The sequence below is a fragment of the Anopheles maculipalpis genome, chromosome X (genome assembly GCF_943734695.1).
Source record: "Anopheles maculipalpis chromosome X, idAnoMacuDA_375_x, whole genome shotgun sequence".
Lineage (NCBI taxonomy): Eukaryota > Metazoa > Arthropoda > Insecta > Diptera > Culicidae > Anopheles > Anopheles maculipalpis.
The window spans coordinates 4,626,954-4,640,289 of NC_064870.1; the positions used below are offsets into that span (position 1 = coordinate 4,626,954).

The 13,336-nt window shown below is 45.7% G+C and overlaps 2 protein-coding genes across 2 annotated transcripts in view; both read right to left on the reverse strand.

Moving 5' to 3' along the window:
• The window catches only part of LOC126561227 (brefeldin A-inhibited guanine nucleotide-exchange protein 3), a 212,221-nt gene that overhangs the window by 41,773 nt on the left and 157,112 nt on the right, over positions 1-13,336 (reverse strand). The window lies entirely within an intron of this gene.
• The window catches only part of LOC126562625 (tRNA dimethylallyltransferase), a 44,928-nt gene that overhangs the window by 24,951 nt on the left and 6,641 nt on the right, over positions 1-13,336 (reverse strand). Inside the window, exon 3 of the mRNA XM_050219184.1 lies at positions 10,751-11,124. Coding sequence (XP_050075141.1) covers positions 10,751-11,124 — 374 coding nt within the window. The remainder of the gene's footprint in view (positions 1-10,750; positions 11,125-13,336) is intronic.

Below are 13,336 nucleotides of genomic sequence, written 5' to 3' on the forward strand. Positions count from 1 at the left end.
CTACATAAAATAAGATAGTGGTTTTACTACCTTCCAACAGCTTTCCGGCTCCATTTGATTTATACCACAGTGCGCCAAAATCCTACACAAAAACAAAATTGGACTAGGTTTTTTTGCTTTGACTCGAACAGCTCCAATTCAGCAAACTTTTATCGCAAAAGGATAACCGTTGCGTTCCAGCGGTCTGGTCTTTTTTTTTTTTTTTTCGTGGGGGATATCCCGCCAGATCGATGACGCCGGATTACATTAAAAAAATGGCCAACTAATCTGCAACTCTATTTTCCCTGCCTGAGACCCCACTATCAAATGACCATCTTAACTTTTCTTTTTTGTTGCGAAGAAATAGGTAACTCTACCGACAATAAAAAAAAAAGAAAAGATCCCAGACGGTCTCCCAGACATGCCGCTAGACGCCGTCGTTAAAACCGCCCCTCACCCAGGCCCAGTCATCATTATGACGCGAAGGTTTTGGGGTCCTCAAAATGGGTGGGGAGCCTTGATTAGCATTCTCCTAAAAGGTATGGACTTTGGACGGTCGTTTGCTCACCATCGCGCTCTCTCTGTCTCTTTCCTTTTTGGACAGTTTACTACCCAATTCACGCCGGTTAAAGTTGGGAGTCCGTCTGCGAGACCCTACTTGGCAGCCGGCCGACAAAGGTCCAGTTTTGCTATGAAAGAGCGCCTTCATCCCCCTCGAGAAACCTTCAGGCATGTTACCCATCGCCAGGGTCTGTGTGCTCTTTTGCAAAGTTTTACCTGGGGCGATGTCTGCTAACCGTCGACAGGGCGTCCAAAAAAGTTTTGTTTTCCGCTACATGTATCCTTGCAATTCTATAACGTTCAGTGCAAAACATTTCTGCAATAGAGGTCCTTATAGCTACGCAACCATATTCTAAGCCCAAAGTGCGTCTGTCAAGTAAATGTCGGACTTCTTGACCTTCAGCAAGTCAGCAAGTCATGCTAATACTAATCAGAGAAGGATGTGATTAATGCTTTGCCGATAAAAATTGCATCATCCAACGTCCTCCTCCAAAATCCTGCTCTAAATTGGAGCAAGAGTCTGCAAGTTTGATCCAGTTTGCAAGTCCATCTAAGGAATTGAGCGCGCTACATACTGAAACAGACGTGTATAAGAAGCACGAATAAAAAGAACGATGACTAAATTGGGTGGAAGAGATGAACGTCTGCAGTGCGGTATGACCGATTATGGATCATCAGCGCGACACGCTTAAATAATTTCCCACCGAACGGAAGCGAGAGAGTGAGACATTGAGAAGGAAGTAGGAAACAGTAGGACGTTTGCATAAAATGTTCTCCCACACACGCACCAGCCGTCTCACGATTCAACCCCCGCCATGTACAAGACGGAAATGTGCGGAGGAGACTCGTCCCTTCGCCTCTCGAACCCCCCCCCCCCACCCCTGCCCCCTTCGTCCTCTACCAGCTCCACCGTAAGATAGAAAATTCCTCAATTTGTGACCAAAAATATTGTGCACCGTGCCCCGTGTATTTACTTCTGGGACAGTGTCGTCTAACATGTCCACGAATCCCTCACTCAGCTTCCCACGTCGCAAAGAAATCCAAAAACCATTCAAGATTTAAAATAATCACAAGAAGCCCTTCCCCGTTTCCAAACCCCCCCCCCCGCCCCCCTTCCACCCTTCACGCATTTCCCCTCCTACCCCCCCCCCCCCCCCCCCCCCCCCCCCCCGGGGCCGCTCGTTCGCACGCATCAAGAACAAGATTTTTGAAGAACGAAATTGAAAACGACGACCGCCAGACAGTCGGGGGAATTAGTCCGGCCGGCGTACTCCTCAACCCCCCCCCCCCCAACCCCACCTGCTCTGCCCCCTTTGCCTTTGCAAACGTCGCGCGTTCTCGGTTCGCACTTTATCATGTGCTATTGTTGGTTTTATTTATTTCATTGTCGTGGCCGACCGAAATAAAAAAGAAGGTCAACGCCAACGTAAACGATTGCGTTAGGGTGCGGGGAGGGGGGGGGGAGGTGTTCGGAGCGGGATGATTTATAAAATTAATTACATTCACACGCGAACGAAACTAGTGAACGAGCTATATGCTTTTGGGGCGGGGCGGGTCGTAGGGAAGGGAAGGGAAGGGAAGGGAAAGGAGGGGGTGACAGAGAGGTGAAAGAGATAGTGGCCTGAAAAAAAGGGAAGTGACGCAACGTGACGCAACGGAAGGGCCAGCAAGAAATGCGTAGAGACGGCTTAAGATTACTGGCACATTCTTGAGGGATTTCGGAGTGATTTGTGAGTGTCTCAACCGAAATTCTACATCTCTTAGCCCATTCTACTTGTTTCTACTTGTTTCGTTCACTACACATTGCAGGACCGGGGTTCAAATCCCATTGGGGACTGGTTCCCCGGTGGTGAGGATGGACTAATCCTTCTGCTTGGTACATCGGCCGGTCTAGTAAACCAGCCTATGGCTGACATTTAGTAACAGGTCGTTAAGCCAAGAAGAGGAAGAAGAAGAAGAAGTATTAGTGGAACCTCAACTGGGGCATGAAAGACCGCCTACTCATACGTAGGACTGACAGTCTAGTTACGAGTAAAAACACCTTCAATTGGCAGCCCCTCTAGACTATAGAAGCTTTACAAAAGGGATACTAAAGCTCCACGACTCGGTTCATCAGATGACTGTTCCAATTACGACCAAAACCAACCACAATAGTGAAGAAGACGATCGCATGGTATAAACGCACACAAGGACCGGTACCGAAACAGGGAATTAGGAAGCGATCGGAATATATCGGAAGCAAGTGTGAAAATTAATGCATATCCACAGGACGCAAAGCGACACAAGCCCCCTGTTTCATCGCATGTTCAATCATGTTCATTCTGCGTTTCGGCTAGCTACGTCTCCAAACGCCAAACCTTTACCAGTACGCCGCAACGCGTATAGTTCAATGCGTAGATTTTATCTTTTAGAGCAGAAGTGTTAAACTCGACGGCACGATCTACGCATTAGATGCTAAATTTGAGCTGATGATGAATACGACGGTGGAAAAGGGAACGGCGAGCAAACGCGTCTATCATTGCTACATCTCCCTTTGCGGTCTTCCTATTTATCCTAAATTAGCTGCTTTACGCAATCGAGCGAGAGAGAGAGAGAGAGAGAGAGAGAGAGAGAGAAAGGAAGAGGGAAAGTGTTACCCAGTTTACTCCGTACAGGGAGCACGTAGCTAGCCACCAAGGTGACAAAACAAAAATGAAATTACCAGCTCTAAATTTCACTCTTGCCCCTCGATTGTGTATTGTTCTTTTCCAATATTCTACGATTACAAATTTAAATTCACTCGCCTAGCATTGTATCGATGCTAGTAGATGAAAATACATTGAAAATACTCGAAAGTAACGCTGCGTAACGCATCGAGAAGGAGTTATTTTTAAATACATTTCTCATATGATTAATAAAACGAAATAGAACCTATTTTAAAATACACTACTGAATGAATTGTAATCCAGGTATTACTTCATACCACATTCATCTGTTAAACGCCGCCGTATACAGACATTGAAAATAATAATAGTACATGTAACTGCGTTACTTAAAGTATCAAAAACCTATTCTATTCGAAAATAAATCGTTACGATACGTTACACTACAACCAAGCTGGCAAATCATTTAGCTTTCGGTGTTCGTGTCTGTGTGTGTGAGATTAAATGATCTGTGTGTTCATGATCTGACAAATGTCAGAATCTGACAATAATGCTAATTATGCCGCACTTAAACCAAACTTTATTACATTTTTATCGCAACGGGTACATTCATCGCTAGGCGATAAAAATCATAGCCCTTAGCATTAGTAGTACTATCATTAGATACAATTTTCGTTAGTCAAATTGCGTGGTCACAGTTTTCTGCCACTAATAAACCCCCTCGCCCCCCCTCAAACACACACACACCCAGATACTCTCGAATTCTTCCACCAAATTATGTGCGAATTGGTCGATGCATCTGACCGAAACGATTTGAAAATGAAATGAAAATAAAGCACAACTATAAAACCTCGAATCGACCAGTGTGACACCCACTAATTAATTGGTTTCGTTACCGTCTTGGAGCTGCAGAAGACGCGCAAGCCAGAACAGGGAACAGAGTGAGGTAGTAATAATGCTGAAACCCCTGCTCACTCGCACCCGCAACCCAAGCATCACACAGTGACTCGCGAACCGAAAGACGGACGAAAAAAGCCGAATCTAATTAAACCGATTGCGTGATTTGGTTCGGAGCGCGTGCACACACACTTCCGGGTTGTGTGTGTGTGAGTGTATCTTTTTTTTTTTTGTATACATTTCCTTGTGAGCAATACAGATCGTAGCTTTTGTAAAGTGTGCTGTTGCTACTACAAGAAAGGAGACGATCGTGACCCCAACTGACACTGCCAGTCAAGTCAGTCAGGTGAAGAAAATTAAGATTTTTCCTTCTCTTACCATTCCGCTTGTCTTTACAGAACACACACACACACAAACGCACGAACTTTAATGAAGCAGGGTTGGTAAGAAGGTTGGAAAATGATGTGATCTTCACTTCGGTTTTCCTCTCCACTAGCCCGACGGTTTCGGGGTTCTGGTTGGATGGGCACCCCTTCCTCGATTCGACTGCTGGTTCTGTTTTGTTTTATGATGCAGAGCCGATGTACCTTTGACAGCATCGCACACCGCCAAGGTGGCAAGGTGGGTTCTGTGTAAAGAAAAAGGGAGAGCTACACGCGCTAGCGATCGGAGGTAGGAAGCGCTTACGCATACGCCGGGTAGGCGTTCGCCATTTGATTTACGCACGAGCCGTTAAACGAGGTCAGTTACTGTTAAAAATAGCTCGCGGGTCGGCGGGTACCAGAGTTTTCCCCAAGGGTGAAGGTACAAGGAAGCGTTACGCTGCGCATTGGAGAGAACGGAATCTGGCGGGAGGCTTCGACCGGGTTGGGAAGGCGCGGGAACCACACCGTCAGGCGCCAGTAGGCGGAAGTAGTAGTGCGATTTTGAGCGATGCAAAACATAAGCACATTAGGACTTCAGCTATTACTGACCGGTTCATTGGGATGAATGTGAATGAACAAGATGAACCATCATGGATGAGAATTCATTCGCTAATAATCCTTAAGGTCTAGCTTTTTGTCGAAATACGAAATACGAAAGAAGAATCCAGACAGTTCAGAGTCAAACTAGCGTCCCAGCGTGTATGACTTCGACGATTCTTATGCCATAGAGCATTCTTGGAAATAGAAAATTTTGATGTGTAGTCTGAAACGGATCGAAAGGTTGAAGTAAATCACACGATATGACAGGATACACGCACAAGAGCTACCTAGACCTAGACAGTTTTATGTCTTTGGTACGAGGTTTTTCAGCCCATTCTTGCCCATAAAGCAGTAAAAAAAATATTGGAGAACCCAACCATTTCCGAACGCGTTGCCCGATGAACATCGATGAACGTTGCTAAGATCTATATTTAATGATTTTCAGCTAGCTAACAAGCATATATTATTAAAGGAATAATTTAAGCCAAGATTCAGCAGAACGACACCAACAATAAAACTTCGTTCCTCAAAAAAAAAAAAAAAACAACCGAAAAAAGTAGTATACATGCGTTTAATTTATGATAATTGCACGGTTTCAATTCTTCTTTCCACTTTTCCATACCTCTATCTATCAAATCCGTCCAATCGTAAAGAAGAAAACGAAACAGTCAAACTTCATAAGCACCTTCTACTGCATCGGGAGCGGGTTTGGTCCCAAAAGGCCCAATTAATATCGCCCCCCCCCCCCCCTCCCCGTTGTCGCCTGACGATGGCATTGAACTGTCAAAAAATGGGTATACCCCGGCAATAACCCCCCCATCCCTCCCTGGCATATCGAACGGATCCGTACCGGAACCGGCGGCCCACACCGGCACACCCGGGTGTTTCAAGATGTCGGTTCCGCTTCGCCGGCCGGCCGGTCAGAGGCAACCTGCCGTTTCGATTGCCGTGTGTAAATAATAAGGCTGCAAAAGGCAGTGCGCGACCGTCTTTTTCGACTATAAACCTCAAAAAAAAAAAACGCTCACGGAAAGTGGGAAGGGATGGTTGCAAAACTCAATTAGCGGTAATGGCTGCATGCCCATATACCGCCGTAAGGTGCCCAGACTGGCCACAAATGCACCGCACCGAAGGAAAATAGTGTATAATAAACAAACCAAAAACAAAAATGGCGGAAATGAAAAGGCATCCAGAAAATTCTAGAACCTCTGGACGACTTCGGTTTGAACGGGATGAGAAGTAGGTTTAACTTTCTGAATTCTTTAATTAGTTTAGGTAAATTATGTCAGTCAATTTTTTATAAGTTTATAAAATAATGCTTCCCAAAGATTAAAACAAGTAAGGAAAGATAGAAAATCAAATAAATATTGAGGAAATAACAGAAAATAAACAAGAAAAACTAAAACAAACAAACAGAAATGGAAAGCGAACGCACAGCAACAAGAAACAGTAGCCAGAAGAGAAGGTAAAAGTGAACCCCCTGACTGATATAGCTTAATTTACATTGCGCACAACAACGAACGAAGGTAAGAAAGAACTACAGCAACAGAAATACTCATACAGAACATTAAAACCACAATATTAGGCACATCAGTGCGCGAAAGGAAGCCGAGACGAGCGACGAGACGAGAGTGAAAATGAAGATCAAACATAAAAACGATAATTAACGCACATCACGCTAATCGTTGCCGTTTAATGCAGGTGTATATATGCATACTGCTCGCTGCAGGTGGGGCGAGGAGGTTAGTGCCGTTCCGTGCGGTGAATAACGAATATCCTTTCCCAACTTCAAGGGTAGTTGTAATAATTCATCCGCTCGTCCATTATTGGTAACCACCGCAAACGGATGGGTGGTGGAGTTTGCACTTTTATTTTTGTTTTTCTCTCCCGTTTGTTTGATAAATTTTTTGCACCATGAATATGCAATACAGACGGAAGTTCCGCGCCGCGCCTCCCCTCCTGGAGCCGTCGGTTGGGTTTTTTGGGTTGACACCTGGGTAGCTTCTTTCGGGATGGTGAGAATCAAACAGAGAAAAGGCAAGCTAATTAGCAAGCAACACCAAGAGAGCCCCCTTGAGCGTGTTTGATCGTGCCCGGAAGAGTAGGAAGCAATGTGATGGGCACACACTTCAACTTCCATACTTCCAACGATCTTTGTCAGCAGCTGGGTGCAACAATGTAGTAGGCAGTGTAAGAGTAAGACTTCGCATCACACCCGAACTTTGGAAGATCGGAGAAGATTGACCTGCTTTATTGGAGTTTGACGCGTTGTTTTACCTTTTGCTTCCCACACACAAGCGCAATGCTTGAGGATGAAAGAATACTAAAACAAATAAGGACGTTGTTTGTCATATTTAGCGAAAAAAAAAACGTTGGAACATTGCACATACGCCATCTTTACGCTCAAAACCATCTAGAAGCGAGCAAAACGACCTGGATAAACAATGCCGCCAGCCACTCGTGCGCCCAGTTATGAAGTGATGTCTCGGACACCTCGGAACCACCACGCACTTCCGTTGCACGCTACTTCCTATCCAACGAACGGCACAGAACGAACGAGAGACAAGCGTAAATGATGACAAATCGGCAACCAACCTCAACCCCACCCCCGACACGGCAACGGCAAACTGCAGGCGTAAGCAGAAAAGCCCACATGAACCAAACCATCTCGATTGTGCTGCTTTTTCGCTGCAATCAAACAACGATCGTGACCCTACCTCCTACGCCCTACGTGTGGGGGATCGTGCGGTAAATAGAGGAATACTTTCCTTTTTGTTTTTCTGGCGAAGAATTCAAGATTTCTACACAAACAAGCCTTAATGCCACCCAAGAAACAATCTAACGGAAACATAATTCGCTAAGAAACCAAAAATCCTATCTCGACAACTTTTACTCAAGGGTTGTCGGAGCTGCAAATGCTTCACAGCTTCAGATTCGTAGCTTGATATTCCCTTCCCTGTCAACAAATAAGAAATTCAGGAAGACTTGATATGATAGCATGATTCTAAAACCTTTTTTTTACTGATCACTAATGGCACGATTTATCGTAGGTTTTCTCGCATTCTCTGGGACTCTTGGATTAGCTTTAAATAAAAGAGTCAAGCAAACCATAAAACCTCTTCAAGGGGAGAGACTTGATCCTGAGGAGAAAAAAAAATCGTCGACTCATACTTTTGGATATTCATCCTAATGAGATTCAGCACTGAGTAAGCGTGATCCTGAAGAACAGAGGGATCGTTTGCTGATCATCGTTTGCAAGGTTTATCTTAGCTTGGTTAAACTTTAAATAAAAAAATCAGTCAAATCATATGCGGAGAGGGTCCTGAGAGATTCAGCACTGGGCAAATATGACCCTTAAGACCCAAAGAATCGTTAAATAAGGTTCACTTATTTATGATGGTTCTGAAGAGATTCAGGCTTTTCCGGAGAGCCTATTCAAGCGATCCTGAGAACAGCCAAGAACAGCAATTCAAGAGACTTGGTCCTGAGAATCAGAATCATGGTGTTGGATAACAGTTCTGATATTAAGTGTTTCGGTGCTCCATTCGTATGCCGAAATTGGTTCTGAAGTTATTCGTCCCTGATGAGAGTTGATCCCCAGAAGAATTATTGCATCAGGCAACTTATACTTAACCTACCTTTTTAGAAAAAGGTTCTGTCATAATCTTTAGGCTTAATCATAGTCTTATCCGATAATGACTAATAACAGGCATAACTACGCCGCAAAACGTATTTAGCAACAGCTCGCTAATCTAAGTTGTACACACAAAACAATAAGCCAACCGTTAATCGGCCACACTGACTCACGCTATCGAAGCCAGCGGTACACTGGTAGTGTAAAAACAAAAATTTACACCCCAAAAAAAACCTCAACCCTTAACCTCAACCCTCTCTACGGCCAGCTCGGTACTGTTGATAAACAAACCTTGTTTCCTTGCCCACCACGACGAAACGCTGTTTTTTTACGTGTATGCTCCTACGGTAGCAGACCGCTTAGCGGTATCGGTGCGTGTGTGTGTGTGAAAATCGCGCGCGTACAAGTGATCGCGAAGGACCCTGCGCCAACTTTCTCTGCGGGCGGGGGAGGGAGGTCGGCTCTCAGCGGTGTTGTTGTTTGCATCCGTGTCGCGGTTTTTATTTTCCTTATAAACAATATGTAAGTTTGTGCTCTTTTTCGCTTCGCTTACTGCAACGTTACACTGCTTGCACACACCGCTTGACAGCCCGGAGCTGTTTCACCCTTATGTTGACACGGCCAACGGCCAACGCTGACCGCACGCGGCACGAGGATGTTAGACGCGAATGCTGTTGCCAACACACACACACACACGCACACACAGTATGACCGGGAGGTGGGCACCCATCGGTTCTATTGACACAAATGTCTGTCTGGTTCCGGCGGACATCAAGCAATCAATTCCAGTCGAGTGATGCGAGGATCAATAAGAGCAGCACAAGAAAAAAAAAACGCCTCGAATCGAGGCTAAGAAGTGTATTTTATTTTTTAATATTCCATTCGTCAGTCCACCGACGAAAATTAAAGAAAAGAACGATACACACACACACACACAGATGCAACACATATGCACCGCAAGCTTTTCGGGGCCGAGACGAATGGCGCGCACAAGCCACTGCTTAAAAATGCAGTGTCCGCTTCTCTTTCCTCCGCCGTCTTGAACGCCTTCGAAATGATGACGCAGCGGCCGAAGTGTGGCGGGGAGACGAGTTTTGGGGTCAATGCCCTTGGCCAAGTGTGCGCGCCGTCTGGTCAATTTGTAACGAGTAGCGGGCCAACGCCCCCCCCCCCCCCTCCTCAAAAGACAAGAGCAGAAAGAAAGCCGGCAATACGCAGCCGGCTGGTCAACTGGCAGTAGTATACCAAACAAAACAAAAAAAGGTAAATAAATCAACCCGCACAACGTTCCCTGCAAGGAACAAAAAAAAACACATAAAACCCGGAACGAGTCAAACACGAGACGAAAACCCTGAAGGATATCGGTTTTTAGGTGCAGGACTCTTGATGGGTGTGCGGGTTTCTCTTCTTTTTTTTCACATTTTGCACCAATCCCCTCCCGGATATGCACAGCAGAACGTTCGGTGACGCCACCCGGATCGGTTTTATGTCTTTATATACAAATGCGCCATCGCGTATCGGGGCAAGGTAAGACGGTATATGTAGGCAAAACGCTGCATGATTTGTTTCGCTGCTAATGCAATTAAAGGTAATTATGTTCACGTCACAATTGGCAATGCATATCAATGCAGCACAGCAGTTGCCAGCGGGAATCTACCAGCTGTCAATGTGATGTTTTGTTTTTGCTGCACACTAAAGACCCGCCTAAATGACAGTTAGTGCGTTTGTTCGATAATGGTGCTAATAATGATAATGACAGTAATTATGGCTGACAACAATAATAATCGTTTGAAATAGTGATGGGCTGGTCGATCCGAACCTGCCGGGTCGGAGCAGTTGCGGATTAAGGTATTTGGAAACCCTCTAGGCGGATTGGATGTTGGGGTTCATAAGTCATATCCATATCGCACGACGACCGTCTACTCTGCCCACCATTAGATCCGCTACTAGCTACGAACGAACCTCGTCGATCCGAAAAAAAGAGTCATACAACCCATCCCTAGTTCGCAATAATTTGTGCTCTTGAAGACAACTTACGCCTAACGTGCATTGAAAACAAAACATTGACTTACCGAATTATCTTGCGCTTGTTGTTCGGGTGCAACCGGTCGGCCGACTCCGGATCTACACGCTGCAGCACCCGGTGCAGCAGTTCCGTACCGTGGACTTCAAGCGCATCGCCACTTCCAATCGTTGGTAGCTCCTCCAGCAGACGCTCCAGTGTAGTCTGCTGTTGGTCCACCGGTGAAGCAACGCCATCGTCCGGTTTCGTTTGCTTCACGGTTGGTTCGGTCCCATCACCCGGCAGCTCGGTGGCACTACGCACACGGACCCGTTCCCGCTTAACGCTCGCGCCCAGCAACACCCGCCACAGGATACTCTCGATGTAGTAATTGGTGCCGCCCACGACGATGGGCATCCGGTTGGCCGCCAGCAGCGCATCGATCTTGATTTCTTCGAGTGAAATGGAAAATTCTTCTTGAAATTTTTTTTTTTTGGGGCCTTGGTGTGAGGTGAATATTTTTTCCCCATAAATCACAAATCCTCAGTTTTGCATTCCTCAGCCAAGCCGTCAGAGAAGGGGAAACCTTTGTGGAATACCAGCTGTACTAGTATGGTGGCAATAAAATTGACTACTTTTGTTTGGATTTCCCACATTGGAAACACTTTCCAATAAACAATGGAAACACCAACCGGCTTGTCATGAAATAGAATCTGCGTAGAAATATTTTGGATTGTTTATTCTGGCAGCAGAGCGAACATCGTGTTTTTTTTTCTTCTTTTTCTATCGAGTTTTGTGCGTATAAACATACCGAATGGAGTGAGAGAATAAGAAATACCACTCAAGGAGAAGCAATTCAAGATCGATAATAATTATGTCTATTTCCAGCGAGGAATGCTGTTGCGTTTGTTATCAGCATTAGACGAGTGCTCAGCTACACACCCATGTGAGGCACGGTGGACAAATCTTACGAGGTTCCAAAGCAGACGCGGGAAGAGAGCCCATGCTGCTAGTTTAAGTGGTGCGCGTGCTGTACTGTGCGGCTGTGACAATATTTATCGACGCATGGCAATGGTATGATGATCAGAAAATAGGACAAAAGGGTTACAGCCCCGCTACTGATTCGGTAGATGCTGGTTTTCGTTTTCCTTCTGTCCCTCAGGTGCTAACTGGTACGGCATGGGCAACCGTAACCTTACCTGTCAAATGAGAGACAGTTGTAATAATAATTTCATAACTCGTTCCTCGTTCCCTTGTGGCACAATTTCTGCGGAATGGACATTTCTAGAAGCTTTCCATAGACGTGAATAGTGGCATGAAGGGTGATTGCGATTCTCTAACAGACAAACTGCGGCGAGAGTCTTCTTACGACAGGACCGGGAATTGAATCCCATCCGGAATGTTGCCCTGAACGACTACATGGTATCGATAAGTCTAGTAAGCCATTCGATGAGCGGCAGAAGAAGAAGTAATGCTAATGTCTCGATTTAGAGTGCTTCTGTCAAACGTTAGGGCATGATTATTAAGACTTTGATTGATAAAACTGCATCTTCCTGATGCTTCAACAACTAATCCAGAGGGCTAAGTGACGGTAGCTTAGAATCCGGAAACTTAGACGAGAATGTCCCAATTATCTAGTTGCAAAAGCGAATCTTGATCACCAGATGACTTCAACAACTAATCCAGAGAGCTTAGTGACGGTAGCTTAGAGTCCGGAAACTTAGACGAGAATGTCCCAATTATCCAGCACGAAAAGCGAATCTTGATCAGAAGATTTACAAGCCACCGACATATATGACTTGGCTTACTTCACATCCAGAAACTAGCAATACAGTATGGTTCGGGATGACTGGTTTATCGCTCAAGGACAGTAGCATACAAGTGTTAGTCAGCGTAATAGCTCAGGTCACGACTTCAACTTGCCTACCATAATGCGCAATCACTGTACCGTTTGCAGGTAACGCACACACACACACACAATAAGTGCTAATTGAATGTTTAAGGTACGAGAAGCCTCTAATCAACCCTTCGAAATACAACTAAAAAGAAGGAACAAAAAAAAACCACACCTCGAGGATAGAGCCCGCTTTCGCTGTGCGCAGGGCAGGCTCAGCGGTATGGCCCTGAGCTGTAAAAGGATTCACAAGATACAAAAGTGCAGGTTTTTTTGGTTTTGTTTTGTTTTGCCCCCTTTTGTTGATGCTCTGATGGCAATTGAATGCGAGAAGCAGGAATAAAAAGCGCGTATATACCCACAGTCCATTGCTGCCTTGTTAAGCTATAAATTAATAATCGCTTGCCCGCCAAACCCCTTCCACCGGTGCGCCTCAAGCGCGATGCAGAGACGCGGGACGCAATCGGACCCGCACACGCTTGCGCAAAACTGTCGACGTCGGCGTTGCGTGTACGCATCCATCCATCCATTCATTTTCGGAAAGCCGTACGGCGAGAACCATCCAACCAGCCCGCGAACTACCGCAGCGAGCGAACCAGCGACAGCAGCAACAACAAAAACTGAACATCATAAGAACGATAAAAGCTGCTGCCCACCCTCCCCCCCCCCCCCCACTATCCACCTTCTTCTTGCAGCAATGTCTTCGACCAGCAGTGGGTGCGTGAGCTGACGCGGAGTGCGCGAGTTCTTGGAGGAAGCGCA